Source organism: Anas acuta, chromosome 21 (assembly GCF_963932015.1).
Source record: "Anas acuta chromosome 21, bAnaAcu1.1, whole genome shotgun sequence".
Classification (NCBI taxonomy): Eukaryota; Metazoa; Chordata; class Aves; order Anseriformes; family Anatidae; genus Anas; species Anas acuta.
This window is the reverse complement of record NC_088999.1, coordinates 7,909,542-7,933,906: the sequence shown is the minus strand read 5'-3', so window position 1 is coordinate 7,933,906 and position 24,365 is coordinate 7,909,542. Positions and strand designations below refer to the sequence as shown.

Sequence of the window (24,365 nt, the reverse complement as noted above, 5' to 3'; positions counted from 1 at the left end):
GGGGCTGTCGGGTTGCAGCCGAGCCCCCCCGGCAGCTGCCAGGGCCCCGCCGCCGTGCCCGCTCCGGGGGGGCCGAGCCGTGGCGGGGGAGGGCGGGCGCGGGGTGGGCGCAGCGGGGCCGCTGCCCGGGCGGGGGGGCGGGGGCCGTGGCCGTGCAAACACGGGGCTGTTTGCTCAGCGCCGCCGGCACCGGGGCCGCCTATAAAGGGGCGGCTGCGGGCGGCGGGGGCAGACCGGGAGCGGCACGGCCGGACCCCGAGCACACGGCGGCGGCGGCAGCAGCCACAGCGGGTCCCGGCTCCCAGCCCCCAGCCCTCCCGTTCTCCGGCCCCGTTCTCCGCTGCCCCCCCCATGCCGCTCTGCCCGGTGCCGCCGCCGCCCCGCGAGGCCGCCCGGGGCCAGGTACGGGCGGGGCGGGGCTGGGAGGGGCGGGGGGAGCGGAGCGCGCCGCCGCCACGTGACCGCCCCGCCCCCCGCGCTGGGACACGTGACGGCGCGGTCACGTGGGGGGCGGCAACCATGGCGGCGGCGCGGAGACTGCTGCTGCCCCGATGGGCAGGGGCCGTGCGGCCGGTGCGGGGCGGGGGCGGCACCGGGACCGGGACCGGGAACGGGACAGGGAATGGGAACCGGAACGGGACTGGGACAGGCACAGGGGAGTGGGACGGGGACCGGGGATCTGGAACCGGGAGGGAGGGGGACAGGGACCGGGCACCGGGACCGGGACGGGGACGAGCCCCGGGGCCCCGCTCCGCTCACGCCGCTCCCGTCCCTGCCCCCAGATCAGCGCCGCGGCCGCCGGCGCCCTCCCGGCTCGTGTGAAGGTGGTGGAGGTCGGGCCCCGCGACGGGCTGCAGAACGAGCAGGTAACGGCGGGCACCGGGCACGGGGCTGACCCCCCCCGGGGCTGACCCCCCCCCCCGTTAACCCCCCGTTTGCCCGCAGAGCATCGTGCCCACGGCGGTGAAGATCGGGCTGATCGACATGCTGTCACACACCGGGCTGCCGGTCATCGAGGCCACCAGCTTCGTGTCACCGCGCTGGGTGCCCCAGGTCAGTGCCCCGGGGCGGTGGCAGCGCGGGGAGCAGGCACCCCCCACCCCCCGGGCCTTCAGCACCGCATCTTGTGACAAGAAAGGAGCAGAAAAGCCAGACAAAGGCTTAAAAACACCAAAAAAATGTGGTGTTGTGCCCCTTCCCTTTGCTCCCAGGGGAGCAGCGCAGGCTCTCACACAGCCGTGTGTTGACCCTGGCCGTGCCGGTGGCTGCCCTTTGGCCCGTCCAAGTGCGCAGTGCTGTGGGCTCGCTAGAGGCCAAATTCCCCCCGTTCTGCTTATCGCTGTTCCCGTTCTTAAAAAATGAATTTCAGAAAGTGTTTTCTAACCTGTGCAAGTGGCTGATGAGCGTGTTGACACTGTTAGAAATCTGTCGGCGTTCCCTTTGCAGATGGCCGACCACACTGAAGTCATGCAGGGGATCAAGAAGTTGCCTGGTGTCAGTTACCCCGTGCTGACCCCGAACCTGAAAGGATTTCAGGCAGCGGTAAGAGCTCACAGCGTTACCGCTGGCAGCGTCCTGTGCAGGACTCCCTGTGCAGGAACGTTTCAGCCGGGGTGGAGGCTGGGCAGCCCCTTGCATTCCTGTAGGCAGCAGTTTCATCTTACAGTTCCTTGAGCAAGGAATTGCTCCGCTGGGGAACTAGAAACCTGTTGGCTGTGGTAGAGGATACCTCAGGAGGTTTTCCTTGAAGTCATTGTAAAAACCACGCTGTCTCGTGTGTTTGGTGTGGAACGAGCTGAGGAAAGAATTAGGTTGTCCAGGGAAGAACTGGGAGGAAAAAACAATTTTATAAAATGGGAGAACTTCAGCGCTGGTCGTGCTGGTCACTTCTCTTGAAGATAAATTGTCTCACTTTACTGCTTTCTGCTGGCAGGTGGCAGCAGGGGCCAAGGAGGTGTCCATCTTTGGAGCAGCATCTGAGCTCTTCACCAAGAAGAACATCAACTGCTCCATAGAGGAGAGCCTGGAGAGGTTCAGCGAAGTGATGAGCGCTGCACGAGCTGCCAGCATTCCCGTCCGGGGGTGAGGAGTCCCGCTGTGCATTGAGAGCCCAAAATGCTTCACAGTTTGTGCTGCATGTGGCCATGAGGCTTGTGTAATCTCACTTCAGTTCTCTGGTTAAAAGTTACTTTTTTTTTTTAACTACAGATATGTTTCCTGTGTCCTTGGGTGTCCCTATGAAGGGAAGATTTCTGCAGCTAAAGTTGCAGAGGTGAGCTGATAAATCGAACCAGAACTTCCGTGAGAGTTTTGACTCTGTTATAAAGACGTGGATGGGACCCTGGGGGCTGGGGAACGCACTGAGCCATTTAACCAAAGACGGGAGGAAGCTGTGAACGCCCCCAGTCTGTGCTGCCACACAGAAGGGTGGCCTGGCTGATGCGGACGGGGGATTCCGGGAGGTGGACCCGGAGTGTGCAGTTCCCAGAGGAACTTCAGCTGTTGTGCTCCAGAGGAGCATGCTCTGCACGGTGGGCATCCAGCGTGGGGGAAAGTCACAACAAAGCTGCCCTCTCAGTACGAGTCTCGGCTTTGGGACAGGTCTCCAAGAAGATGTACTCGATGGGGTGCTACGAGATCTCCCTCGGTGACACCATTGGCATCGGGACCCCGGGGAGCATGAGGGAGATGCTGACGGCGGTCATGAAGGAGGTGCCAGTGGGGGCTCTCGCTGTCCACTGCCATGATACCTACGGGCAGGCTCTTGCCAACATCTTGGTAGCACTTCAGGTAAGCTCCTCACCTTGCAGCATTGCATCCTCCCTCAGGATTCTTCTGTGCTTGCTTCTGAGCCAGAGGATTCAGGAGCAGGACTGTGATTTGCCCTTTAGTCGAGGGGAGTTTCCTGAGAATGGTTTTGCCTGCAGATGGGTGTGAGCGTGGTCGATGCTTCTGTTGCTGGTCTTGGAGGCTGCCCCTATGCCAAGGGAGCATCAGGAAACGTTGCTACAGAGGACTTGGTGTACATGCTGAACGGCCTGGGCATCCACACGGTAAGCGAGGGCCTCTTGCGGGGCAGCTCTTGGGGTTGGATCGGGGCTGCAGAGCCCGGCCCGGAGAGCCCCAGTGCCGGAGGTGCAGGCTCTGGGCCGGCTGTGCCACGGCAGCCCCCCAATGCAGGGGGTGCATCCTGGCCCCTTTCCCATGCTGTGCCATCTGATCTGTCAGACTCACAGTGAGGGCCTCGCCTTGGCGCCCTGCAGCCTCCCTCGGGTCCTGCTGCTCTGTCCCAGCGGTGCCAGTCCTTACTGGGCAGCGTCAGGGGGCAGCGCTGGCACCAACCCCCTGCTGTCCCTTGTTCCCTGAAGGGTGTGGACCTGCAGAAGCTGATGGACACGGGAACGTTCATTTGCAACGCGCTCAACAGGAGAACCAACTCCAAGGTGTCCCAGGCGTCCTGCAGGCTGTGAGGCGGGACCCGGCGTGGCCCCGGAGCCGGCCGAGCCTCCCGTGTGTGCCGCTACCTCTCCTCCGTGTGCCTTGGACTCAGCAGAGAGCAGCCGCTGGGCGCTGCGACGGAACGGGCACGGGCACGGGCACGGACATGGACATGGGCACGGGCACTGCCCCGCTGCGCCCTCAGCACGCCCGGTGGGCAGGGACGGCCCCGCCCTGCCTCAGGGGGAGAACGGGGCCCAGGGCCCGGCCCCGGGCGGCCTCCGGTGCCCGCAGCGCGGGGCCGAGCCCTGCTGAGGCGCCTCCGGGCCCGGGCCCCCCGCGGCCTCCCTCAGGCTGTACGGGAAGGACCGGGGGGGTTGGGGCAGGGCCCCGCTGTGCGCGGTGTTTGCGGCAATAAAAAGCCCCGGGATCCCCGCGGGGCCGCCCCCGGCCCGGCTCCCGCTGCTGCTCTCTGAGGGGGGGGGGCGGGACCGGGGCTCCGCGGCCGTTTCCGGTTCCGGCCGCCAGGGGGCGCTGCGGGGCCTCGCTGCCACCGCCGGGCTGGGGCCGCCGCGCATGCGCAACCCGTGGCGGTGCCACGTTGCCATGGAGAGCGGGGGGGGAGGGGGGCGGCCGGGCCTTAAAGGGGCCGCGCCCGGCACCGGGACGGGAACGGGGAAGGGGAACGGGACGGGGCTGGCCCCGGGGGGCTCCCGGGGGGCTCCCGGGGGGCTCAGAGGGGGTTGGGGAGGGGCGGGGGGGTACCGTGCAGCGCCGTGGGTGGCCCCGCTCCGCCCCCGGCCCCGCCCCGCTCGGTGCCGGTGGGGTCGGGACGTGGCGGCCCCGCCCCAGGCCCAGCCCCAGCCCCAGCCCCGCGGCCATGGCGGGCCCCGTGCTGGTCACCGGCGGCGCCGGCTTCATCGGCAGCCACTGCGTGCTGCAACTCGCACAGGCGGGGTACGAGCCCGTGGTGGTGGACAACCTGCACAACGCCATCGCAGGTGCGGCGCGGGCCGGGACCCCGGCACCCCCCGGGACCCCCCGGTTCCTCTCCGGTTCCTCCCCGGTCCTCCCCGGTTCCCCCCCGTTGCCCTCCCCCCCCATCACCTCTCCGCCGTTTCCCCCGGTACCCCCCCGTGTTACCTCCTCTCCCCGTCACCCCCCCCGTTACCTTCCCGTTACCCCCGGTACCCCCCCGGTACCCCCGTTACCCCCCCGTCCCCCCCCATGCCCCCGTGTTACCTCCCCCCACTGTTCCCCCCGTTACCCCCACTCCTCCTCAGGACCCCCCCGTTACCCTCTGTTACCCCGTTACCTTCCCGTTACCTTCCCGTTACCTTCCCGTTACCCCCCCATTAACCCCCCCATTATCCCCCATTACCCCCCAATTACTCCCCCGCTACCCCCCCATTACCCCATTACCACCCTGTGCCCCCCCCATCCCCCCGTTACCTCCCCGTTCCCCCCCCCAGTACCCCTCTGCTACCCCATTCCCTTCCCATTACCCCCCCATTACCCCCTCCATTATCCCCCCGTTACAATATTCCCCCCCCCATCGCCCCCCCCCGTTACCTCCCGCCCCCCCCAGGCCCGGACGGGGTCCCCGAGAGCCTTCGCCGCGTGCAGGTCCTGTCCCGCCGCCCCATCACCTTCCAGCAGCTCGATGTCACCGACGGGGCCGCGCTGCAGGAGCTCTTCAGCAAGGTGGGGCCGGGGTGCGGGGGGCTCAGGGGGCTCGGGGGGCTGCGGGCACCAAACGGCCCCCGGGACTGCTGGGGGAGGCTCCGGGGGGGGGCACCGGGTGGCTGCTGCCTCGGGGGGGGCTTTGTCCCGGTGGGGCAGACCCCTCCCCGCATCCCCCAGCCCTGGGGCCACAGTGGGACCCCCCCTGGGGGCTGCCCCACGGCCCTCAGGCGGTGCCTCCCCCCCCCCCAGCACCGCTTCTCGGCCGTGGTGCATTTCGCGGGGCTGAAGGCCGTGGGCGAGTCGGTGCAGCAGCCGCTGGAGTATTACCGGGTGAACCTCACCGGCACCATCCGCCTGCTGGAGGTGAGCGGGGGCAGCGCCACGTGGCCGGGCCGGGCGCGGGGCCGGCAGCCTCAGCAGCGGCCGGTGCCCCCCCGCAGGCCATGAAAGCTCACGGCGTGAAGAACATCGTGTTCAGCAGCTCCGCCACCGTCTACGGGGACCCCAAGTACCTGCCCCTGGATGAGAACCACCCGGTGGGGGGCTGCACCAACCCCTACGGCAAATCCAAGTACTTCATCGAGGAGATGATTCGGGACCTCTGCAAGGCAGACAAGGTGAGGGGCTGCTGCAGGGAGCCCGGGGCTGCGACCTGGGGGGTTTCTACCCCAAAAGGGGCTGCCCGGAGACCTGCAGCCCCATCTGTGCTCCCCCAGGCCTGGAACGCCGTGATCCTGCGCTACTTCAACCCGATCGGTGCCCATGAGTCCGGCATGATCGGGGAGGATCCTCAGGGCATCCCCAACAACCTCATGCCCTACGTGGCGCAGGTGGCAGTGGGGCGCCGCGAGTTCCTGAGCGTCTTTGGGAACGACTACGAGACCATCGACGGGACCGGTGTGTCCCCGTGGGGGGGGGTGGGGGCAGAGCCAACCCCTCCCGGGGCAGAGCCTCGCGCTCACCGCCTGTCCCGGCAGGTGTCCGGGATTACATCCACGTCGTGGATTTGGCCAAGGGCCATATCGCCGCGCTGCAGAAGCTGAAGGAGAACTGCGGCTGCAAGGTACTGGCAGCAGGGCTGGGCCTGGGCCAGGCTCCTGGCCCTGGGTGAGAGGAGAGGGGCCCGGCCCCCCCTGGCCCCCCCAGCGGGAGCTGATGAGCCCCCCCCCGTCCTCCTGCCAGGTCTACAACCTCGGCACCGGCACCGGCTACTCGGTGCTGCAGATGGTCCGCGCCATGGAGAAAGCCTCGGGGAGGGAGGTAAGGGCTGAGCGCAGCCTGGGGGGCTCCCTCGCCACCCCCAGCCCCCCCCTGCCTGCAGCAGTGCCCCCCCTGCGGAGCCCCCGGCCCCACGGCGCTGCTGTCCCTCCCTGCAGATCAAGTACAAGATCACGGCCCGGCGGGAGGGCGACGTGGCCTCGTGCTACGCCAACCCCGAGCTGGCCGAGCGCGAGCTGGGCTGGAAGGCGGCCTTTGGGCTGGACAAGATGTGTAAGAGCCCCCCCCCCCCCCCCTCACTGCGCCCCCCCTCCCCACTGCACGGTGCCCCCCTCCCCATCTCTCACTGCCTCTCTCCCCCCGGTGCAGGTGAGGACCTGTGGCGGTGGCAGCTGCAGAACCCCACGGGCTTCAGCAAGAACTGAGCCCTGCCGCGGGGCTCCCCCAGCCCGGCTGCGGGTCCTGCCCCCCCCCAAATGCCCCACACCTGGGGCGGGGGGGCAGGAGCGGCCGCGGGCTCCCCCCTTCCTCCTCCTCCTCCTCCTCCAGCCCCGGGGCCCTGCCGGCTGCCGGGGGCCTCCCCGTCCTCCTCCTGCCCTCCCCTGTGGTGTTGGGGACCAACTCTCGCCTCCCGGGTGCTGTGGTGGGGCCCAAGGAGCCCCTGCCCACGGCCGGGGGGGCTCCGGGGGCTCCTTCTCCTTCTGCAGGAATCACGGTGCCAAAGGGATGAGGCTGAGCTCTGCGGGCAAATCCGGATCCTATTTATTAGGGCAGCGGCCAGCCCGGCGTGCTGCCCCTTCGATTAATAACTTATGGTAAATTATGAGTCCAGCTTTTGATTTGTTGCTAAATAAACTTTCTTACTTTCTGAGGCAGCTCGGTGCCGGGGGGCACGGGGGGAGCGGCGGGAGGGGTACCGAGAGGGCGCGGGGGACAAAGGGCACGGAGCTGGGAGAGGTTTCTGGTTTATTGAACCGTGTCTGACGCTGTGGAACACACACAAAAACCCCAAACATGTACAAGGAAGACAAGGAGGAGAGGGGGGAAAAAAAAAAGGGGGGGGGCAGGAGGGGAGAAGAAAGCGGTGGTGAGAAATGGAGGAGCCGCCCCCCTCCCGTGGTCCCAGCACGGCTCCTGGTCCCAGGTGGGTTTTGGGGGGGGGGAGCTGTGGTCCCGTCCCTGCCAGCCCCTCGCTGCCCCCCCCCGGGGCTGCAGCAGCTCCACACAAAGCCGAGGAGGCGCCAGCCCCCAGCCCCCAGCCCCAGCACGGGGAGGGGCCGCGCTCCCCCCGCTGCCAGCAGCAGCTTTGCTGGTTTGAGACTTCCCCAGGGAAACGAAGCCCAAAACAACCCAGGAAATTGGGGGGGGGATTGCTTCGCACCTCCCGGGTGGGGAGGGCAGAACTGGAGCCCCCCCACAGCCCTCACCCCCCCGGGAGGTGCCTGCCTGGTCCTGACAGGGCCCGGGCATCACCCCCCAGAGCTGGGGGGCACAGCAGAGCCGCAGCCCCCAGCCCCAGGGGGCTTTTTTCTCTTTTTATTTTTGTTAAAAGACATTTCCAGCTCCAGCCCCGCGGGGCCCAGCGGTGCCGTGGGCTCAGCCCAGGGAGGGGAGGTGAGAGGAGAGGTGAGGGGCAGCACTGCTCAGCAGCGAGAGGGAGGGCAGGGGGCAGCCGGGAGCCCCCCCAAGGGCTGCCACGGCCCCCCAGCCCGGGCGGCCGCTCCCAGCCAGCTGGGTGAGGGGCTCGGCCCCGGGCAGCCCCTGATTGTTCGTGGGGAGCCAACGGGGCCACGGCCTCGGCCCGGGCATGGGGCAGCCCCCGGGGAGGGCTGGGAGCCGTGGCCAGGAGCCCCCCCTCGCCTCTCCCCTGCCCCCAGCCAGCCCGGCTGCGAGGGGAAGGAGAAGGAGAAGTAGCAGCAAGAGAGGGCAGGGAGCTGGCCGGGGGCACCGAGCTGGGCACAGGGAGGGGGAGAAGCCCCCAGACCCCCCCTGGGCTGAGGAGAAGATTGTAAAAGCAACGAGAGGAGGAGGAGGAGGAGGGAGGTGATTATCTGCAGGGCTGCAGGGTGAGCCCGGGGCAGTGTGCGTGTGCGACAGGGCCGGGGCCGGAGCCCCCCAGACACCCCCCTGCCAGCCCGGGGCAGGGCCTCTCCCTGGGCCTGGGGGCGCTGGCAGGGGAGTCCCGGGTTCCTGAGCTCTGACCGAAAACCCGCGGAGTCACCTGAGCGAGGCCGAGGGCAGAGGAGGAGCCCCCGAGGGTGCCCGGCCCTGCCCCGTGCCCCCGCTGCCCCTAACACTGGTACAAAAGAAAACAAATAACAAAAAAATCTCACCCGGCCCCTGCCCGGCAGTGCCTGAACGGGAACCCCCCCCCCCCGACACCACCGGCAGTGAGAGGAGCAGAGGGGAGGCCACGGGAACCGCACCTCAAAGAGCTCCGGGCTCGGCGGGGAGGGACGGGCACCCCCGGGCACCAGGAGCGGGGCCGGGGGGCTCGGGGGGGTGCCGGGGGGGGGGCCATGGCTTCCGTGTGCAGCGGTCGGGTCCCGGGGGGCAGAGCAGTGGCCTCGGCGGCCTCCCCTGCGACCGGGCTGGGGCGGCTCCGCTCAGATCCGGGGCAGCAGCTTCTCGATGAACTCCTTCACCGCCAGCATCTCCTGCGAGCGCACAGCCCGGGCTGGGGGCTGCCGGGGGCCTTCCCCCACCCCCGGCAGCCCCCTCCCGCCCCCTCCCCTCCCCTGGGCACTGACCTGCGGGCAGGAGCTGTGCATCACCCCGGGGTAGGTTTTGAACTGCACCTTGGCGGGGGTGACGACGGATTTCAGCTTCTCGGCCGTGAGGGCCCCGAAGCGCACGGGGATCATGGGGTCCAGCTCCCCGTGGCACTGCAGGATGGCGATGTCCTTGTTCACCCCGCTGCTCGCCGCCTGCCGCCGGGGGGGAGAGAAGGAGAGAGGGGATGGGACAGAGCCCCCGCTGCAGGCAGCACCCACCTCCAGCTCCGGAGAGCTGAGGGGAGCCCCCACACCCCAAAACAGAGCCGGGGGGGCAGTGCGGGTACCTGCGGGAAGGCTTTGTGCAGAGGGAGCCAGCAGCTGAGCGCCACGATGCCGGCCAGCTGGTGCTGGCAGGTGAGCGCCGTGTAGAGGGACAGCGCGCCGCCCTGCAGTGGGACGGGGGTGTCAGTGACCCCCCAGGGCTCCAGGAAGGGGGGAGGAGGGGGCCGAGCTCCCCCCCCGCAGACCCACTCACCTGCGAGAAGCCCCCCAGGATGATGCGGTTGGCTGGGATCCCGTTCTTCATCTCGTGCTCGATGATTGCTTTAACTGGGCAAGGCAGAGAGATACAGGAGAGGTACATGGGGGAGGTGCTGAGGGGCACCCCGCTGCTCCCCGCTCCCCCCCCCCAAACCTCTTACTGTTTTCTGCAGCTTTCTTGATCCCAGCTTCATCCTCGGGCGCGTCCGGAGTCAGACCCATCAGGTCAAACCTGGGGGGAGCAGTGGGGTCAGCCCCGAACCCAGCCACCAGCACGGGGCAGGAGGGAGCTGGGGCTCTGCCCTTCCCAGTCCCTGCAGGAGGCTGGGTTTCAGCTCTTCAGTCCCATCCCTCACTTCCCCAAACACCCCCAAAAGCTCCTTCCCGCCCCGGGAGACCCCCCCAGCACTGACCAGGAGGGCATCACCATCTTCATGTTGAGGGTCACGGGGATCCGGGGCCTGCAGGGACAGAAGTTGGGGGGGGTCAGCTCTAAGGTCAGAGAAACAAACGGGGGCAGGGGCCGCAGGACATCTGCCCAGGGGCTGCAGGGAGCACCCGCAGGTCCCTGGGGGATCCCCCAGGCCCCCCGAGCCCCTGGCCAAGCACTCACGCGTGCGGGCAGATGTATTTCACGTAGGGGAGGCGGATGGAGGAGAGAGCATCGGCCCAGCTGTGCCTGGGGGGAGAGAGAGGAGGAGGGAGATCAGGGCCGGCCTGAGCACTCTGGAGGACACTGGCGAATTTGAGGGGTCTCCCCCAGGACAGCTTTTCTCCAAGGCTGCCAACGCCCGGCCCTGACACTGCTGTAGTGGCTCCAACCCCCCACAACAGCCTGGAGCCCCCAGGAGCCCCCAGCCCAGCCCTCAGCAGCAGGGCAGAGGCAGAGGGGCTGCCACCAGCGAGGGAGGAGCGGGGAGAACCCCCCCGTGCAGGGAGCAGCCTTTTGGTCCTGCCAGCCCCCAGCCCTCCCAGGGACAGGAACACCACAGAGTTATCTGCTCGCCCTAACGGGCACAGAAAGTCCCCACGGGGGCTGCCGGCGTCGTAAATGTTCCAGCTGAGTGCAGGCAGCTGCTGGGCAGAGGGTCCCCGTTAGGGACCGGGTCAGAGCCCCGTTAGGGATCGGTTGGGCTGCAGAGGCTGAGATCAGAGCCCTGGCCCCGAGCTGCCCCCGTCCCACCCCCAGCAGCACTCACCCCGTGTCTCCCAGGCCGTGTAGGAAAATGACCTGAAAATTAAGCAGAAAAACAAAATGAGCTGGCGTGCCGGGAGAGAGGCAGGGGTGCTGCAGGATGTGGCAAAAGGCCACGCAGTCACTAATTAGCAGAGGCTCAGGCAGCAATTAGCCGGAGCTGCTGACACGTCCGGGCAGCTCTGAGCCTTACGGGCGGAACTGGCACAGCAGCACCAGCACCGCGCCCCCCCCCCCGCCCACCCCAACCCCACAGAGCCCCTCCTCCAGTGCCCCCAGTGCCCCCAGTGCTGCCTCTGCACTGGGCCGGGCCCCAGCTCCCACCCAGGGTCGGCCGCCCCCTCCCCACTCCCCCCGGGCCCCTCTCGGCAGCTCCCGGAGGCTCCGGGCCCCCCCCCCCCCCCGCAGCGCCCCGCTCACCGCGGCCGTCTCCCGCTCTGCCCCGGAGACAGTGACGGCGTCGGCGAGCAGGGGGACAGACATGTTGTTGCCGCACATACACCGAGACGCGCGGCCACACCGGCACCTGCGGGACGGGGCCGGGGCCGCGGCTGAGGCCGGGGAACGGCCCCGGGACGGCCCCGCTCCGGCCGCGCCCCCCGCAGCACGGCCCCGAGCCCCGGAGCCTCCCCCCCGCTCCTGGCCGGGCCCCGGCAGCGCCGCCCCCCCCGTGCCCCCCCCCGCCCCCCGTTCCTTCCTCCCCCCGCCCCGGGCTCCCCGGTCCCGGCAGGGCCCAGCCCCGGGGGGGGCCCAGCCCGGCCCTGCCGCAGCTCCCGGCCCCGCTCGGGGCGCCCCGGGCCCGTTGTGGGGGGGATGGGGTAGGGGGTGGGGAGGGGGCAGCGCCGCTCCCGTGCCCGCCGCCCCCCGGTGCCCCCCCCCCGCCCCCCGCACCTCGGCCCGGGCCCCGCCGCGCTCCCGGCTTCGCCGCCGCGCTCCCACCGGAACTTCCGCCCGCAGCGCGGCGGAAATGACGCACCCACCCCCCCTGGGCGCGGCCATCTTGGCCCCCGGGCCCCGCCCCCGGCCGGCACCGGGACCCCCCCCCCCCGGTCCCCTGCCCCTGCCCCCCCCCCCCCTCCCGGCCACCGCCGCGCGCGGGAGACGAGGCCACAGCGGCGGCTCCGAGCCCGGTTCCTTTATTGGCAGCGAGGGGGGGGCGGCACCGGGGCCGGTACCGGGCCCCCACCCCCCACCCCGGCCGCTAGGAGATGAGGTGCGCCTGGGGGGTGACCTGCTGCAGCCGGTGGTCGGCAGGGTTGGGCGCCGCCTCGTAGCTGCAGATCGTCACCTCCTGCCGGGCCGCCTGCGGGGACACGGCCGGGAGGCACCGACACACCGGGCACACCGGCACCCAGCGCTGCCCCCCCCGCCTCCCCCATCCGCTGCCCACCCCCGGCCTGCACCCCTCACCGTGCCCCCCGCCCCCTCCTCAGCCAGAGCCCGCTGTGACTTCAAGCTCCCCCTTACACCAGGAGCCCCCTTACGGCTCCCCCCTTACCCCAGTGATCCCATTAAAGCTCCCCCCTTACCCAGTGACCCCCTTAAGGCTCCCCCCTTACACCCCAAGCCCAGCCCAGCCCTGCCCGCACCTACCTCTGTCCACTCTCCCTTGAGGCCTATATAAAATATTTTTGTTGTCTCTGCCCCGAAGTTCTTTGGGAAGTGGATGGAGAGGTGGCTCACGCTGGAGAACCGGGCAACTCTGCGAGGAAAAAGCGGCCTGAAAAGCTCTGCCTGCAGGTACGGGCACAGGCACAAGCACAGTACGGGCACAGGCACAGTGCCGTGTGCTGTGCTACCGCCTCCTCCCAGTGTGAGGCCCTGGCCCCAGCAGGGCTCTGAGCATCACTCCTAAAACATCCAAGTCAGACCTGGGGGCAAATGAGGGAGGGGGCAGGAGGAGGGAGCAGCTTCCCCCATCCTTGGGGTGCGCAGGTGTCACCCCGGGCAGCGATGAGCTGTCACTGGGGGCAGGACACCGGGGCAGTTCTGCAAGGGAGGGAACTGCCCCCGCTGACACTTTGCTGAAGCCCAGCGACTCGGCAGCGGGCTGCAAGGGGGCAACACCCGCCCGCCCCGCCCCGTACTTGGTGGGGTACTCCAGCTCGCCGTGGGGTCCGGTTCAGGCTGAACATCTGGTCCGGTTCCCTGCCTGCATCATCGAAGGACATGTGAGGAATGTTCTTGAACCTGGGAAGAGAGGAAGGAAGGCCAGGAAGTTATTAAGTGCACATCGACTAATTGGTTTCCTCCCCGTTCATTAGCACTACCCGGACTCTTCTCAGCAGTAACCGCGGACTTGCTCTGCCTACTACAGGAGAAATTACCAACGCCACCACGATGCATCATCATGTTCCAGAACACTCACTGCCCTGCAGAAATACCCAGCTAGAGAGCGAGGAGCAAGTGAGGAGACGCAGATGTCCAGCACACGCGGGAACGTGAAGGAGCCCAGGCTCTGGTACGGGGGCAGCGGCCGCCCCAGTACGGGGCTGGGCACCAGTTCCTGCTCCTCAGCTGGTAGCGAGTTACAGCTGAGCGCAGCGGGGGCATTTTTGGTCGTTACAAAGGAGTAAAAGAGACCCAGAGCAGGACCAGGAGCCTCTTGCTCCGTTCCCATGTGCAAAACAAGCCCTGATGGCGCTTCACATCCATGTTCGTGGCATAGTGAGGGCAACGACTTGACAGTGGTGGCTCCCCCCCCACCCCAAGCAAGAACGGCATGCTCAGTGCTCGTTCATAGGGAAAAACAAGCAGCAGTGAGGAGCCCCCCCCTGCAGGAACTGAGGCAGGGCTGCAGGGCTGGGCAGAGCCCCGCAGGCCTCACCTGGGGCAGGACACTGCCACCGCCCTCCCTCCTGCAGCACGACCCTTCCCCTCCCCGGCCCATTCACCCTCCTGCAGCCCAGCAGCTGGTCCCCTTGGGGCACGCAGGCAGCGTTACGCCTATTGATTTATAACGTTATGCCCATTGATTTCTAATCCCAATTAACGCTCCATTTCTCAAGCGATGCTCAGCGAGCAGGCCGCAGTCGCCCCGTGCAGGTCCTGGCTCCGTTCTCAGTCCCCCCGTGCCGGGGGGCTCCCTGGCAGCGCCCACCCCACTTACAGCCGCATCTCCGCCGGGTGCGAGCCGTCGTCCTCGCCCATGACGATGACGCCCTTCAGCTTGACGCTGCCGGTGAACCTGGGGGGAGACGCGGGGGGGGACTCGGCGCTGCCCCCCCGTGCCCCCCACCCTGCCCCTGCCCGGCCCGGTCCTGCCGGGCCCGCACTCACGGCACGTTGAAGAGCAGCTCCGCGTCCTCATCGCTCTCCACGAACTGCGGGGACAGGAGCGGGGCGGGGGGGGGCTCACACCGGGACCCTCACACCGGGACCCGGGCACGGCGCAGCCCCGGGCCCCCCCTCCCGGCCCGGCCGCACCTTGTCGCGGTCTCCGCGCTCCTCCCATGCGCGGAAGACGAGGGCCCCGCTGCCGTCGCGCCGCTCGTTGAGGCAGTGCAGGCGCTGCCGGTCGATCCGCAGGTGCAGCCCCCAGACCTCGCCCCCCGCCCCAACGCCCCCCGCCCCGCAGCAGCAGCAGCGCCCGGGGCCGTGCGCGGGGACCCTGCGCCATGGCCACGCCCCGCCCACAACAAGCCCCGCCCACCCCTCCACGCCCCGCCCACCCCCAAAGCCCCGCCCACTCCAATTTCCCCGCCCCCCTCCCGAGGCGCCCGCCCCCTCCCTCCCCCCCCCCACCCCCGGGGTCGGGGCTGGGGCCGGGAGCAGAGGCACCCCCCTCACCCCCCCCCCCCCCCCCCCCCCCCGTTCCCCACCTCCAGCCCCCCCCAGCGGGGCTCGGTTCAAAGGCTGAGCCCCCCCAGCCCCTCGCTGCTCCCAGGGGCTGTAAGCGCCAGCTCCCACCCTGACAATGAATCCTGCCCAGTCCACACAGAAAACAAGATAAATTTATTCCTTCTTTCATTAAAAGAGGCAAACAATGCCTGCGGTAATATTTTAAAAACATTTTCAGTTCCAGAGGCAGACAAAGTCCACTCCCTCCAAATTAAAAAAGTTAAAATGTTCATCGGTGCACAGAGATTTCTCCCCAGCCCCTCCAGGTTTTATTCCCGGCAGCCGGCAGGAGACGACAGCAGCAGAGGAGGAGCCCCGGGGGCTGCCGGCCCCCCGCACAGCACCGGGAGCTCTGTACGAGATCTACAGGACCAGCAGAGAGAAGGTGGAGAGCTACGAGTTTATTAAGATATACGATCAGAGAGCAAAGCTCGGGACTTGATGCGCTTGCCAAAGGAGCGATGAGCAAAGGGCCACCAGTGCCACCAGTGCCACCAGTGCCACCTGTCCCGGAGAGCCGGGGGCAGCCGGGGCCCCTGCAGGTACGGGGCCGCGGGGAAAGGCCCCAGGGAGAGGCTCCCCGCGGCTCCCAGCGCCCACCGGCCGATTCCTGCCCGCTGGCCAGGGAGGGCGGCCCTTGGACTGGGGCGGGAGGGGGGAGACTACTGGAGCAACATAAATAGTACCGGTGGGCTAGGGGGGCAAGGGATTAATTAAAACCTTTTCATAATTTATTAAGAGGTTAAATAGTAAATAGTCTCTGGATTTCCCACTCTCAGCAGGTGCCAAGACTTCACATTTTCTCATGTCTGGAGATTCTGTACACCCTTCTTTTGACAGAAGACAAGGCCAGAAACGGGATGTCAGGGAGAAGGGAAGTGGGCTTGACACAGAGGAAGGGACAAGAATAAAAGATAAAATACTGTGCTGTCATCTTGTGCAGATCGAAGCCTCTCCCAGCAGCTGCAGCCTCCGCAGAGTTCAAGGGACCTGGGCTGTTCGGGTACCTGCTTCCCCTTCAGTGCCACTTCCCCACGAGAGGGAATTTCCCAGCTCTGCGCTGCAAACTTATCTCCGAGAGAATCTATTTTTAAAAGCTTTGATAGTCTTTGCCATCATGGGTGCAATTTCTGCAAAAGAGAAGAAAAGGAAACCGATGTTAAAGCGGACGTGAGGCGTGCAGCGCTGTGCCCTGATGGCTCCCATCCTATTTTTGGGTCTCAGACCCAGGAGGGCTCACGCTGCTTTCTGCACCGCGGCAACAGAGCCTTGGTTAAACTCGCTGCTGCCTTCCCAGAGGAGCGGCACCACAATATCCTTATTACAAAGAGCTGCATGGACACAAAGCACAGGGGAACGTGCGGGCTCCTGGCTCGCTGGGACCCGTAGGGACAGGTTGATGCAGCCCTGGGGGCAAGCAGGTGAGTAAGGCGCACACACGCGGGAGCATCGGCTTCCTTAGGTACTGCCAGGACTTCTGGAGAGCCCAAAAGCAAACCCAAACCTCCACACCCTGACTCCAGCTGTTTCCCCACGCTTCTTGTGAATGAAGTTTGAACAGGCTTCACCCTGCTCCCCCTCGTGGAGAGGGGAGGCTCCCAGCACCAACCCCTGGGCACAGCCTGCACCTCTCTGCAGCAGCTTCCCGCATGCCTAAGGGAGGAGCTGCAGACACCAGGGACGTCCCGTGGCTGGTACTCACTCTTCACTGGTGGCTTCCTGGGGTCGTAGGAGGAGAAGGTGCTCCCTGACGACGGGACAGAATGGGCACTGCTGGTGCTGGGCCCGTCGTAGGACTGCTCCTCGCTCACACGAGCGTGGCTTTTGCCAGAGGTGTAGAAGACTGGCTTTATTCTGAAACGCAGAGAAAGGACATTTCAGTGGAGGTGTTCCTGGGATTTGCTGCAGCTGTTCAGACACCAGCCCCACGGCTGCTACAGCGTGGAGCCAGCACCAACCAGGACCTCAGCCCTTCCCAGCAAGAAAGAGGCTGTTACAGTCACAAGCTTACTGCAGAAGGATCCCCCAAACACACAATTTCCTTTCTTGCCAAGAGGCAGGGGCTCAGGGGGAAGCTGGCAGAAGCCCAGAGGAGAAAAGGCCCCGAAACTGGGAAACACTCACTTGGTCTTCTCCGGCACAAGAGCCCCTCCGGTTCCAAACTTCTCCTGTCGTCTCCGCACGTCCCGAGGTGGCTTCACCGTGGAGTTCACAAAGGCCATTTTGGCCACTCTACCTACGGGGGTCCAGAAGGAAACAGTGCTGAGATCCAGCCTGACACAAAGGAGGCTCTTTGGTGTCTGTCTTACTGCAGCGGGCTCCCAGCACCTTTCCCCAGCTCGTCCATCCCCAAGCTCAGCTCAGAGCCTCCTCCTCAGGTCTGCACCCTTGCAGTCACACTGCCTGCTGTGACGGGTCAGACCGAGGAGGCCACTCGTTCTCATTCTGTTCATCAAAACAAATTTGTCCTTGCTGTAAAACACTGCCCTGCCCACCCTGCCCTGCCCACACCATGGGAGAGCTCTGGAGCCTAAGCCATTAAGCAAGGGCTGCCACATGTTGGACAGGAGTTAAGCAACTCCTGACTTGGACTAGATTCAAAGCAGCCACCCTGAGAGACCTTCCCCACAAAGGACCCCCCAGCAGCATTCCCAGGCACCCGGCTGTTCCCCAGGCCCTCCAGCCCCACGCCACCTTTGGGCTTGTTGGCGTGAGCTGAGCCGATGTTCCGTGCCAGCATGAGCAGCCGCTGCTCTCGTGCGTCGTGCAGGCGGAGGTACATCTCCCGCCAGGACTCAAACTCCTCTGGCTTCTCGTTCTTGAAGTCTCGGAGACAGTGATTGTGCCACAGCTGATCCGTATCCTCGATGAGAACCTGAAACACACCCACAGGTAACCCGGGATCCTTCCTGACACCTCCGCTTCCCTGTCTCCGCCACCCCTCCCCTCCCTCAGCACCACTGCAGCACCACAGCAGGCGGGGGGCTTGGGGCCAGCCCGCAGCAGATGGCGAATCTGGGAAGTTGTGACTCGAGCAGAATTCACACTTATGGAGCACGTTGTTCTTTGCCATTCTGCTACCACAGACAGAACAGCTCGTCCGCGTGTCAGCATCCCTGCCCCAGGCCAAGGCACTCACATGATTGCATTCCTCGATGCGGTACAGTTGCTCTGGGGTGCATCTCTCCAACACTGGCTCCAGCACGGAGAAGGGGACACCACCCACTTCATAGATAGCTAGAGAGAAGCAAGACGCACACAGTATTTATCCCGCTCCTTCCTTGCCAAGGAAAGGGCTCGATACCCTGAAACACAGCAGAAAAGCCAGCAGCGCTGCACGCTGCCACCCAGCACGGGGGGAGGGAAAAGGAACTGCAGGTGTGACACACGCGAGGCACCGGGACTTCAGTGGGGAGCGAGGGCAGGGTGTGTGCAGGGCAGGGTGAGGAGCACAGAGCAGGAACCATACTCACAGTCGATGTTGTTGCTGAGGACCCTGATGCACTGCTCGTGCAGAGTCATCATCTTCGGGAGGTAGGCGGTTTTGGAGCCCGAGTACACCTGCATCTTCGAATTCAGCCGCCGGCCCGTAAAGCCCGCCTCGCTCTCCTCCACTGGCGAGGACACTGCTGGAAGGAGCAAGGCTCGGGGTGAGGAGGGCTCAGAGGAACGAAGCTCCCACCCCGATGAACGGCACAGGGGACGAGCCAGAGCCAGCCAGAAGCAGACTGGGGCCTAACAAGGACCGGGTCCTCCAGGAGCCCTGCCACCAGTTCAGGGAGAGCGAGGCCAAATCCCCAGGAAGGGTCAGCAAACACCTCCCTGAGGTGGTCGGGCAGGGGGAGCAGAGGAGCTCTGAAGGCCCCTCTGAGGCGTTCGACTGCTCCAGCCCAGGCTCCGGGCATCAGACAGGGCACCGGACCCAGCACGAGCCGAGCCCAGCTGCCACCCTCCCCCTGCCTGCAGCCCGTCCCAAACCCATTTTCCTCCCAGCGTACCTTTCCTTTTCGTCTGGGAGCAGGTGATGGACTCGATTGAGGGGAGAGGGCGGTAGTTGGCCTGGATGGGGGGCAGCGGGATGTCCGGCAGCGTTGGCACCACGTCTATGAGGATCTGGGAGGAGAGGATGGACACGCAGTAAGCTGTGAGCATCAGGCCTTGCACACCAGCAGGACCCGCACTCAGTTCGGTGCCCCAGGTCAGCACGGAGCTGCTCGGCTGGCTCCAGGGAGCAGCCCGCACGGGCTGTGCTTCTGCCACATCGCTGTGACTGCCTGCACTGCCACACGGAGCCAAAATGCAGGACGGGAACCACCCCTCTGGTAACAGCCTCACCAGCTGAATTCAGCACTGAAGGACTCTGACGAGAGCCCTGGTCAGATTCACGATGCGAAGGTTAAAAAAAACACAACAGAAACACAGAAGAGAAGCTGCCAAAAGCTCCTGACCCAATCACTCGCTCACCTGTCCCGTCTCTTTCCTTCCTCCTCCCCTTCTGCAGAAGGTTCAGCAGTGACGGAGGGGGGGGAACCTCACGCACCAGGGGAAAAGCTGGAGCCTCTGCACTGAGTGCTTGTTAGAGCGAACAGCAAGGGAGGATTGTAAAACGCTGCTAAGATTAACACTTCTGGAGGAGTTTACTCCAAAAAGTTTCAAAGTTGAGTAAAAAGGTTAAGTAGTACTGGTTTTACGCTCTAAGCCGTGCTTCTATACACAGCCTTGGCATCCAGGAGGCAAGGAACACAGAATCACACCTTTGTCAGGTTCTCACACAGGGTCAGGCTTCTAGAACCAGCTGCACTGTAACACCAATTCTCCCATTTCTTCGGACCAACAGATTTAGTTAACAAAACTGCAGCACTGACCAAGATAACACAAACTGACAGTTTGAGCCCGATGCACGACGCTGCCCAGCACCTCGGGGGGAGATAACGAGCCCCAGACGGCAGAGGGCCGAGGACAGCCGACCCCCCCCTCACTCTGGGACCCTTCTGAGCCTTACCCTGTTGGGTTTAGGAGCCTCTGGTTGTTTCTTCTCTGCCTTTTTCTCACTCGTCCGTTTGTGGCTTGGACTCTTCCGACTCGAGCTCTTGGTACTGGCTTTGGATCCGTTCTGTTTGCTGTGCCCTTGGTCTTTCTCCCCGGCTGGCACGGAGGGCTTGGCCACTTTCTTTTTCTTTTTCTGGGGCTGGTCGTAACTGAGGTACGACTCAAAGGACATCGTGGGTTGTTCAAACTCATCCTCCACTTCCCCTTCCCCAAAACTTGAGGAAAAGCCCACAGATTTTTTGTCCGCCTCAGAGGCTTTGTGCTTCCCCTCGGAAGTTTTTAAGCTCCCAGAACCCCCCTTCTCCTTCACCCTGTTTGAGGAGTCACTCTCAGCTTTCCGTTTCTCCCGCTCTCTGCTCGATGTCTCCAGGCCTGGCTTGGATTTTTCCACCTTGCTTTTCTCGGGGTCCTGATGCTTTCTCTTCTTCACGTGGTTGTCCGGGGACTCCTCCAGGTGCGGCTGCACGTGCAGCTTCTCTTTCCTGGAGGAGCTGCTTTCTCGGCCCTTCTCCTTCCTGGTGCCGTCCGACGTCCTCTGCTTCTCCTTGCTGCACCCCGCCACGGGGCTCTCTCGGAGCTGCTCTTTAAAGCCAGCCTTGTGCAACCTTTCAGGGCTGAAGGCAGAGGTCCTGTCCTCCAGCCGGCCGTCGAGTCGCTGCTTCTCCTTGTGAGAAGCCTTGTGCTCTTTGTTCCGACTCACGCTCCCTTTGTCGTGGAACTCCCCAGGGTTCCTCTCTCGGCCTCCCCCAAGCTTCTCCTGAAAGCCGTGGCCTTTCCCAGCCTTCTGATGAAATCCCACAGGTTCTTCCTGCTCCTCGGAGCCGTACGGGTCTGTGTCCATGTCCTGAGGGCTCTCGCTGGGCGCAGGAGACACAGCGTGCCCATAGTCTGAGTACTCTTGATCTGAAGAGAGCACTGGGGAAGATCTGCTCCATCCCTTATCCTCCTGGCTGCTATAGTCATAAGTCTCGTGGGCCCTCTCAGGCCCCGAATACCTTTTGGACTTCTTTTCCCTGTGGTCTGGGCTATAGGACTGGCTGCAGGAGGGCTGGAAAGGCTCTGAATAGTCCTGGTCATGTTCCTCATCCTCCCTGGGGGAAGGTTCTCGTTTTTTCCTTGAGCTGTTCCTCTCGTAGTCACGGTCTTCAGAATCCAGGTTATTCCTAAAGGGACGGGAGAACAAACGAGTGAGGGAAAGGTCTCAGTGTGAACAAAAAGAGCTACACCACGGACAGCAGGGCTGGGAATCTGTTCTAGGAGACTAAAATTGGGTTTGGCACTTCTGTGGCAGGAGCATTACCAACTGTCCCTGTCACGGCAGGGCTCAGGGCTTTAGGAACTACACGTCTGGAGCAGGAGCTGGGGAAGCACTTCTATTAGGGCCAGAGACAAACGTGCAGGAGACCTCTCAGCACCCCCACAGCCCTGGCTGCACGCACAGAGCACGGCCTCCAGGTCACCAGTGAAAGCCTGCAGGGACACCGGAGCCGCCCAAGCCACCGTAACCGGCTCTTTATCAGCCACACAACGATCCCACTGCAGCTTTCAGCACGGCTTTGTTACCGCGGCGTGGCTGCTGGCCTCAGCTTTCCTTTTCCATGGGATTCGGGCACACAGCAGCCTTCTCCCAGAGCCAGCCGCTGCCCTGGGCCTGGAACTCCCTCCCCTCTCCTGGGCACGGCGAAGCGGGCAGGGAGCTGACTGCACCTCCTGCCCCAGTGAGGGCCTCTCTCGGCCTCCGCCGTTAATCTCCCCATCAAACTGCTCCCACGTGAAATTGGGGCCCTGCCTTCACCCCGAGCTGCAGCTGCCAGAACCCAGCGCCCCGTGGCTGCCGCGGGCAGGAGCTGTACCCCAAGCCCAGGCAGAAGGGCCCGCAGAGCTCGCACACTACAAGCTGTTCCAGAGCAGTTCATAACCTCCACTGCAAAGCCTCCACAGAGCTCCCCCGTCGAGCCAACGGAGCGGGCTCACCCACCTGTCCGCCTCCTGGGGGACCGGCACCAGCTTCTTCCACCTGGCCACCAGGTTCTTGGCGAAGTCTCCCACCAGCTCGTGTTTCCGCAGGCCGTTCACCGTCTTCCCCACGCCCGTCTCCTTCAGAGAGAGCCAAGACGTGAATTCACCCCGGCACAACCCATCCTCACCTCTGCTGAGCGTCCTCCCAAGCGCTACCCATCCCCGCGAGGCAGAACCGAGCTTCCCTGCAGGAGCAGCACAGGCAGCACGCAACGCGTTACGGTTTCGGCAGACATTGTACACTTTACTACAGTTCTGTAAAGAAAACAAGTCTGCCTCAATCAAACGCTCATGACTTCGTTTAATAAGCTACCTTCCTATTTCCCGTAACTGTTTGAAGGCATCGATGCTTCCAGGGCCTGGCAGCTCCTACCAGTGACTGGAGTGGCACGGAGTTAGGGACTGCTCTGCCCCCCACACCCCAATCAGGCATTAAACTTTTGGGAGACCAGAACCACGCCCTGCCCCCTGCAGCCCCGCACTCGCTTTGTGCCTGGCATCCTGAGAACCCGAGCAGCAGCAGCTCTGGGACCCCGTGGTGCAGCAGGAGGCTCGTGCAGCACGCCCTGCTCCAGGAGCGCAGCTACCGGCACCCGGCAGGCACGGTGAGAGCAGGAGGGGTTTCACAGCTCTTACCACGAGGATATCAACCGTGATGGGCAGCTCCGACAGCCTCTTCAGACTTTTCAGCAGCTGCAGAGACAAGAAGGGAAGGGTTCAGGCTTGTCACAGAGCCACAAACTGTGATGGGAACGGAATAAAGCCACTGCCTCCGTGTCAGTGCCGAGCTCTCACACCTGCACCACGAGTGCTCACACAGCTGGGAGCTGGCAGAGCTCTCGGCCAGGCTGCAAACCTGGGGCTGCCGCAGGAAACCCGGCTCCTGGTGCCTGCATCGCCCGTATGGCACCGAGCTGACGGCCGTGACACCGGACCTGCCCTGGCACCGTGCAGGAGCCTGGCCCGGCAGCACCAGGCAGGGACGGGGCTGGGAGCAGCGCTCACCCAGCGCAGCAAATCCTCGGCTGCAGGCGCACGAGGCCCCCAAAGGGAGCCGTGAGGGTGCTGCAGAGCCGAGCTGCCTCCCGCTGCCTGCCCACGGGCACAGCCCTGCCCGCAGCTGCACTCACACCAAGCCCCATGCCCAGCTGGGCAGTGCAGCCCCTGCAGCTGGGAGGCAAAACGCAGCACAGCTGGCAGCTCACCGCACACGAGGGGCTCCGAAACCCAGCGCGGGGTAAAGCTCCGCTCAATCAGCCAAAAACTGGAGCTGTGAAAACTTCACGCAGTTACTCCCAGCTCTGACACAGCTTTACGCTGGGCACATCGGTTCCTCCCTCCAGCAGCCGCTCAGCCCCCGGCACTCCTCTCACAGGGGCCGGTCCCCAACCCCCCCCCCCCCCCCTCCTGCCCGTGCAGCCTCTGCCCCCCCCCCCGCCGCCCCGCGGCACCGCCCCGCTGTGGGCAGAATCCACCCCGGGTAACCCCAGCCCCCCGGGCACCCCCTCGGAGCCGCGCTGGCAGCGCCCGGCGGCGCTTCCCCAGCTCTGTGCGTTCTTTTCCCCCACAGACCCCGCTCGGCACCGGGCACAGCTCCGGCAGCGCCGCGGGAGAGCTTCGGGAGGCCGGGACCGGGCCGGGCCGGGCCCCCCCGGGCTCGGACGGGCCCGGGGGCACCGGGGGGGGCCGGGGGGCGGCCGTCCCGGCCCCACGGCTCGCAGGGTCCCAGGGGCGGCCGCGGGGCACCGGGAGCGGGGCTCCGGGAGGGGCCCAGCAGCACCCCCGGGGCCTCCCGGGACCCCCCCCTCGCCGGGGCCCGGCCCCGCTCCGCCCGGGGCCGCCGCCTCCCGCGGCCCCCGGCCCCGCCGCGCCCCGGGCTCGGCCCCGCCGCCCCCCCGGGTCACCGCCCGCCGCCCCCGGCCCCCCCCGGCCCCCTCCCCCGGCACCTTCTTGGGCTCGGAGCTCCCCGCGAGCCGCGACTGCAGCCGGCCCACGACTTCCAGCACCGACTCCGCCATGTTGACTGCTGGCCGGGCCGCGGCGCCGGAAGCGGCTTCACCGCCCGCTCGCCACACGGCGCCTCCCGGCCGCCGCCGCCATCTTGGGTGCGGGCGGGGAAGCGGAAGTGGCGTCGCGCTGCCCGGCGGCGGCGGCCATGGCGGCTGAGGGCAGAGCCGCCACGGCGCCATCTTGGGGCCTGGCGCCACGGTGGGGGCTGGCGGCGGGCGGGGAGAGCCCGGCCCCGGCCCCGCCCCCAACAGCGCCGAGGGGCGGGGCCTGGGCACGGGGGTTGCTGGGGCCAGGGTGGGTCCCGGAGCTGCCGCCCCCATCCCACGGGGCCCCTCCTGCCCCCCCCGGGTCCTGTGCAGGGCCCGCAGGCAGCTCTGCCCCCCCGCTCCCCCCACACCCCTCCTGCACGGGGCTTTTACCAAATTTTCTTCTTTCTCCGTGGTTTTGTGGAGGCCTCTGAGCATCTGGGGGAGCACACGGTGCCCCCCCCGCTGTGCCCAACCTCAAACCCCCGCGGGGTGCTCGGTTACCCCATGCGTTGGGGCTGAGGCCACTGCCAAACGTCAGACCGGGATCTAGGAACACTCCAGAGCTGGATGGGTTTTTTTTTTTAGTCAATTTTCTCCCCTTTTACCTTTCTCGGGGCATTTCTC

The 24,365-nt window shown here is 65.8% G+C and overlaps 5 protein-coding genes across 8 annotated transcripts; 2 read left to right on the top strand and 3 right to left on the bottom strand.

Moving 5' to 3' along the window:
* Positions 1-178: 178 nt before the first annotated feature.
* HMGCL (3-hydroxy-3-methylglutaryl-CoA lyase) lies at positions 179-3,888 on the top strand. 2 transcript variants are annotated; one of them, XM_068658063.1, is made up of 9 exons: positions 179-402; positions 783-866; positions 946-1,053; positions 1,447-1,542; positions 1,934-2,082; positions 2,209-2,272; positions 2,602-2,790; positions 2,928-3,053; positions 3,369-3,888. In XM_068658063.1, exons 1-9 carry the CDS (start codon positions 352-354, stop codon positions 3,468-3,470), a joined length of 969 nt encoding a protein of 322 aa, XP_068514164.1. In that variant the 5' UTR covers positions 179-351; the 3' UTR covers positions 3,471-3,888. The 2 variants fall into 2 exon arrangements, with proteins under 2 accessions (XP_068514164.1, XP_068514163.1); XM_068658062.1 differs by lacking the exon at positions 179-402 and adding an exon at positions 417-573.
* Positions 3,889-4,189: 301 nt separating this feature from the next.
* Positions 4,190-6,943, top strand: GALE (UDP-galactose-4-epimerase). Its single transcript, XM_068658061.1, has 9 exons — positions 4,190-4,439; positions 5,027-5,142; positions 5,374-5,487; positions 5,565-5,741; positions 5,841-6,021; positions 6,102-6,187; positions 6,307-6,384; positions 6,501-6,615; positions 6,712-6,943. The coding sequence occupies exons 1-9, from the start codon at positions 4,319-4,321 to the stop codon at positions 6,765-6,767; spliced, it is 1,044 nt and encodes a 347-aa protein (XP_068514162.1). The 5' UTR covers positions 4,190-4,318; the 3' UTR covers positions 6,768-6,943.
* Positions 6,944-7,291: 348 nt separating this feature from the next.
* LYPLA2 (lysophospholipase 2) lies at positions 7,292-12,103 on the bottom strand. 2 transcript variants are annotated; one of them, XM_068658064.1, is made up of 10 exons: positions 12,026-12,103; positions 11,215-11,320; positions 10,799-10,830; positions 10,213-10,278; positions 10,013-10,060; positions 9,761-9,831; positions 9,595-9,668; positions 9,404-9,505; positions 9,093-9,269; positions 7,292-8,999 (listed from the first exon to the last, which is right to left on the bottom strand). In XM_068658064.1, exons 2-10 carry the CDS (start codon positions 11,290-11,292, stop codon positions 8,949-8,951), a joined length of 699 nt encoding a protein of 232 aa, XP_068514165.1. In that variant the 5' UTR covers positions 11,293-11,320; positions 12,026-12,103; the 3' UTR covers positions 7,292-8,948. The 2 variants fall into 2 exon arrangements, with proteins under 2 accessions (XP_068514165.1, XP_068514166.1); XM_068658065.1 differs by lacking the exon at positions 12,026-12,103 and adding an exon at positions 11,686-11,811.
* PITHD1 (PITH domain containing 1) lies at positions 11,915-15,441 on the bottom strand. The gene is given in 8 exon segments (XM_068657507.1): positions 11,915-12,097; positions 12,388-12,496; positions 12,882-12,908; positions 12,910-12,984; positions 13,904-13,981; positions 14,074-14,117; positions 14,221-14,552; positions 15,408-15,441. Coding segments are annotated over 8 exon segments (801 nt in total). The 3' UTR covers positions 11,915-11,995.
* Positions 14,730-23,812, bottom strand: ELOA (elongin A). 2 transcript variants are annotated; one of them, XM_068657801.1, is made up of 11 exons: positions 23,649-23,812; positions 22,339-22,395; positions 21,662-21,780; positions 19,637-20,846; positions 18,633-18,747; positions 18,108-18,263; positions 17,774-17,871; positions 17,329-17,509; positions 16,759-16,870; positions 16,337-16,488; positions 14,730-15,764 (listed from the first exon to the last, which is right to left on the bottom strand). In XM_068657801.1, exons 1-11 carry the CDS (start codon positions 23,718-23,720, stop codon positions 15,703-15,705), a joined length of 2,334 nt encoding a protein of 777 aa, XP_068513902.1. In that variant the 5' UTR covers positions 23,721-23,812; the 3' UTR covers positions 14,730-15,702. The 2 variants fall into 2 exon arrangements, with proteins under 2 accessions (XP_068513902.1, XP_068513903.1); XM_068657802.1 differs by having other exon boundaries at positions 18,108-18,260.
* Between the last annotated feature and the right edge of the window lie 553 nt (positions 23,813-24,365).

What these genes read in the sequence shown, in the direction of transcription:
- HMGCL (XM_068658062.1), top strand. Translation starts at nt 520, where the DNA reads ATGGCGGCGGCGCGGAGACTGCTGCTGCCCCGATGGGCAGGGGCCGTG. An exon ending in ACGGGCTGCAGAACGAGCAG is followed by an intron (nt 867 to 945) that starts GTAACGGCGGGC and finishes GTTTGCCCGCAG; the next exon opens with AGCATCGTGCCCACGGCGGT. An exon ending in ACATCTTGGTAGCACTTCAG is followed by an intron (nt 2,791 to 2,927) that starts GTAAGCTCCTCA and finishes TTTTGCCTGCAG; the next exon opens with ATGGGTGTGAGCGTGGTCGA.
- GALE (XM_068658061.1), top strand. Translation starts at nt 4,319, where the DNA reads ATGGCGGGCCCCGTGCTGGTCACCGGCGGCGCCGGCTTCATCGGCAGC. An exon ending in GCACCATCCGCCTGCTGGAG is followed by an intron (nt 5,488 to 5,564) that starts GTGAGCGGGGGC and finishes GCCCCCCCGCAG; the next exon opens with GCCATGAAAGCTCACGGCGT. An exon ending in CTTTGGGCTGGACAAGATGT is followed by an intron (nt 6,616 to 6,711) that starts GTAAGAGCCCCC and finishes CCCCCGGTGCAG; the next exon opens with GTGAGGACCTGTGGCGGTGG.
- LYPLA2 (XM_068658064.1), bottom strand. Translation starts at nt 11,292, where the DNA reads ATGTGCGGCAACAACATGTCTGTCCCCCTGCTCGCCGACGCCGTCACT. An exon ending in AAGATGGTGATGCCCTCCTG is followed by an intron (nt 9,832 to 10,012) that starts GTCAGTGCTGGG and finishes TGCTCCCCCCAG; the next exon opens with GTTTGACCTGATGGGTCTGA. An exon ending in TGCACAGCTCCTGCCCGCAG is followed by an intron (nt 9,000 to 9,092) that starts GTCAGTGCCCAG and finishes GTGCGCTCGCAG; the next exon opens with GAGATGCTGGCGGTGAAGGA.
- ELOA (XM_068657801.1), bottom strand. Translation starts at nt 23,720, where the DNA reads ATGGCGGAGTCGGTGCTGGAAGTCGTGGGCCGGCTGCAGTCGCGGCTC. An exon ending in GTCCCCCAGGAGGCGGACAG is followed by an intron (nt 20,847 to 21,661) that starts GTGGGTGAGCCC and finishes CCGTCCCTTTAG; the next exon opens with GAATAACCTGGATTCTGAAG. An exon ending in AGGCTCCTAAACCCAACAGG is followed by an intron (nt 18,748 to 19,636) that starts GTAAGGCTCAGA and finishes CTCTCCTCCCAG; the next exon opens with ATCCTCATAGACGTGGTGCC.